The following is a 4,014-nucleotide window of genomic DNA, read 5'->3' on the forward strand; positions in this document are numbered from 1 at the left end:
ATAGCTTAATTAATATCTTGACCTTGAGAGGGAGCTATATAACGTAAATAGTTTATTATTTACAATTTCATAACTTTAGAATCGAATACAACCGCAACAACGATCCCTGAATAGTGTAGGGTCGCATATGCTTCCAATATGTTCATTTGAACCAAATTCATGACCCCATCCCAAAACTTTGTATTACCTTTAAGTGTCTATATATATATATATATATATATATATATATACATATATACATATATATATATATATATATCTTTCTGTGTTTCAAATCAGGGGAAATGCCTCCTGAATTAAAGGGGGCATAGAGCATCCCTAAATAATTATACATGTATATAATATATACATACAAGTTCGTAATGTTTTTCTAGCATTCTGTTTGAAACTATATATATTACACTCAGCTTAATCTTATGCAGTATATAGTCGATGGTTTAGAGAAGAAGAGGACGTACATTTATTTTTTACCAAAACTTCATAATATGCACTAGCCTCTAAATTACCAGTCAGGTATTTTATACCAGCTGAAGATCGAATGAAACAAGAGTCTACACAAATCTAACTAAAACACTTGTGTAGAGACATCTGACATGTCTAAACCTATGAGCACATTACGACATCTTCCACAAAGCTCTCCCCCTCCTACCAATCACCGTATACAAGGTAAACTTACTATTATGGTGGACACTCTTCCCTTTATCTCTCGGGGAGAGGGGCACTAGAGAGGAGGGTATAAAATAGTAGAATGTCAACAACAACAAATTAAATTGCCAATAATACGCTCAACTCAAAGACTAAATTGACGATTTTGTTTCGATGCGAAGATAAACTTGGTTGGATTTCTGTTTTAAAAAGTCTGCTCTATTTATGTTAACAACCCTGCAACTGATCGTTGCTCTATGATCATAATCTCACGCGCGAGATCTAGAAAACCATTCTCTACGAGCCGATCATTTAGATCCCTGTGCTCATGGGGAATTGTCTTGTTTATGCGTCCGTAGGTCCATGGTCCTAATCCGGGGTCACTAGCGACAACATTCGCACTGCCTGTTGTGTCATTGAATCTCCGCCAAGTCGCCATTGCTGACGTCCATTTTGCCACCCAGGCATGGACTTCTTTGGAGATCACGTCGATGGGTGTATTCGTAGGCCAATGTACATCTGTTCCACTCAGTTTTATTATATTCCCAAGGGAGTGCAGTTTATCTTGTTTTAATCCCTGAACCATGTCTTCAATGAATGCGAGACTTGTCCTCTCTTTCATGTATTTGCCTGTCACATACGAATAAAGGCCATAATCGAGCATGTCTAATTCGTAGATATATTCATACAAATATGGGAAACCGACATGTACGTATATAATATACCAGTTCGTAGATACAGTCTGAGCATGCGCAGATAAAGGTCATAAGCCATTTCGTTAACACTATCTGCGCATGGGCAGATAAAGGTCATTTCTGATAAAATTGTAAAATCCACCAAGATGAATACGTGCTCATGTTATGTAATCATTATTCATGTGTGCACCTATGGTACATTCTTTGATACAAAAGGGCAAACAAAAGCTTTTAAAGAAGCACATACATGACTTTGGCATTGAATTTTCTAAAATACACAAAGTGGGACTTCTCCATGAGTAAAAGATATGTGGATATTTGGGGTCATATGACCCATGTGCTAACTACGAACTGGTCTATTCCCTAACATCATATTTAGTTGTAATTCTGTCATCTTGATTGATTGCTCTGATTGAGAGCACACTTTGATTTGAATTTCGCTACACAAAAAACATTATATTATCATTTTTATCATTATTTAATTTTGATCTACTTTTTAACACCTTGCTATCCAAGATACATATAAAAGACCAATCCTCCACCCCTCCCTCCTTTTCGTGAGCACTATTTGAGAAATGTGCTCGCTTTAACCACCACCCTCCCCATCACAGATTACTGGATCCACCATTGATATTTAAAACCGATTGGGACTTACATAGATAATTCTTAGAGCCGGGGTAGTAAGTATTTTTTCTGATTTCTTTTACCGTATCTCTTCAGCCTTATGCCTCGTTGACACTTGCCCGCATTTTGGTCCCGCACTGCCCCGCTCTGTGGCGTGCCAATGCTTGCCAATTAGTTGCACGCAGGGTCACGTCTCATTTACGAATAGTTCACGCAATGCGTAACCACCAGGACACGCATTCGTAGACTATGCGCATGGCATGCGAAAACTGCGCGGGAAGTATGCGCAGCCAATGCGCAAATTAGTCGTTAATTAGTCGTGAACATGCGTGACACTAGGCCATCGGACACGCAACGGCGCGCACTGGCAAGACTTGACAGCGCATAGTGTGCGCATAGTTCACGAAGTGTTCACGAACGTTGCCAAACATAATTGTCGTGCCAAAATTTTGAACATTTTGAAAATTCTGTCACGCATTTCACGCACGGCCCGCATCCTCCCGCACGCTACCACGAATACTTCCCGCATCGGCACGCAAGAGTATGTGTCTATGCGCAAACTATGCGCAAACCAAAATGCGGGCAAGTGTCACCGGGGCATTAGTCTATATTAAATAGCATATGGCCTAACCTGCAGCTATTTCATCTGCGAGACCAGGCATCTGGATTCTTCGTAGTTCATGAGCTAAAGCTGTACGATAGTTGAAAACCGACGGACGTTGCTTCTCTTTCCATATCTTAAACAGCGCATATGCTGTTAATGGGTGTGAGATATCGAGACGGTCAGCTATGTCTTGATCAGTTAGCTGGAGCACATCCTGAAGTGATTCGGAGATTCCTGGACCTTGAAGCATGCTGGAAGAAGCTTCTAAATGAAAAAAAGTCAACAAGACCAACTTCTGTAACGTCATCATTAAACGTGAAATTTAGTGCATTTTGACTAATCTATGAATTAAGTGAAATAATTACGGATTCAACTATTCAAAGTTTTTGTTTGTTGTTGTTGTTGTTTTTTTTTTTTGTGTGGGGGGGGGGGGTGATAATTTGCTGAGTACCTCACTTGTAAAAGTAAATCAGGTTGGAATATTCGTTAAAAACTTTAAATGCCTCATGATATGGGCTTGATTGATGAATTGATGAAAATTGACATGAAAATCGGATCATGCCAAAATGATATCGGATTGGATATCAAACTATATTCCATAAAACTTCATGCTTCAGCAGATAAATTCTTACCTTGATCAGCACGTCCTTCTAGGTTTTGATTTATTGCTTCCGAGATAGAACACAACTCCCCATAGCTCATGTTGTACTCTTGAAAATATAAGCAAAGAAAAATGCTAAACGGTTCTTTCATACTTAGAACATAATATGCATCTATATCAATAGAAAGATTTACGTCAAGCAGATAATTCAAACTGTCCATTGTCAGCAACCAATGTTATAATGCGGATCGGATTCCTGCTAGCTAGTATGTAGCCACTTGTTTGCTAGGTGCTTTTTGTCCATTCCAGAAATTGGCGCTCAAGACTTTCCATCTAGTACATCTATATCTCTGGTTCCACTCAGATCAATCAATGTTCTTTTTAAAATTAAACTTACCATACTTTTTGTACTGTAAATAATAAAATGTATTTCAGTTTCGCTATAAATAAAATCTTACCAATCATCCCTGTAATGGCGACATTATCATATTTGAAATTTGCTATTTTCCTGCAGAAAACCGATCTTTTTTCAAATGGGTGGCTGGTATCTTCAATGGAGGAGTTGAGATCAATGAGTAACTTTATGGCACCAAGGTTGAGGTGAGAACCCTTGAAAACGGGTCGATACGATGCTGATTTAGTGACATTGACACCCAGCTCTTTAGCAACAGGACAAACATCCTCCATTAGCAGATTAAAAGCCAAATCAACTATCTCAGCTTTGTAGATGTATGGTCCTCTTAAAGTTGGCACCAACACTGGGGATTATAAACAGACAACCTTGTTTATTATTACAGGGGATTACCGGTCATGCACATATTGCTTTTTTTATATACTAAAAATCA

At 38.6% G+C, this 4,014-nt stretch overlaps 1 protein-coding gene across 1 annotated transcript; it reads right to left on the reverse strand.

Annotated features, from left to right (window-relative positions):
• Nucleotides 1-339: 339 nt before the first annotated feature.
• LOC115928806 lies at nucleotides 340-2,823 on the reverse strand. The gene is made up of 2 exons (XM_030996731.1): nucleotides 2,596-2,823; nucleotides 340-1,275 (listed from the first exon to the last, which is right to left on the reverse strand). Exons 1-2 carry the CDS (start codon nucleotides 2,816-2,818, stop codon nucleotides 869-871), a joined length of 630 nt encoding a protein of 209 aa, XP_030852591.1. The 5' UTR covers nucleotides 2,819-2,823; the 3' UTR covers nucleotides 340-868.
• Between the last annotated feature and the right edge of the window lie 1,191 nt (nucleotides 2,824-4,014).

The sequence above is a fragment of the Strongylocentrotus purpuratus genome, unplaced genomic scaffold (assembly GCF_000002235.5).
Source record: "Strongylocentrotus purpuratus isolate Spur 01 unplaced genomic scaffold, Spur_5.0 spur5_scaffold_3, whole genome shotgun sequence".
Taxonomy (NCBI): domain Eukaryota; kingdom Metazoa; phylum Echinodermata; class Echinoidea; order Camarodonta; family Strongylocentrotidae; genus Strongylocentrotus; species Strongylocentrotus purpuratus.

Excerpts from the sequence above, each read along its gene's own strand:
- LOC115928806 (XM_030996731.1), bottom strand. The coding sequence starts at position 2,818 with ATGCTTCAAGGTCCAGGAATCTCCGAATCACTTCAGGATGTGCTCCAG. Across the intron at positions 1,276-2,595 it reads CGCAGATGAAATAGCTGCAG|GCAAATACATGAAAGAGAGG; the intron begins GTTAGGCCATAT and ends CGTATGTGACAG.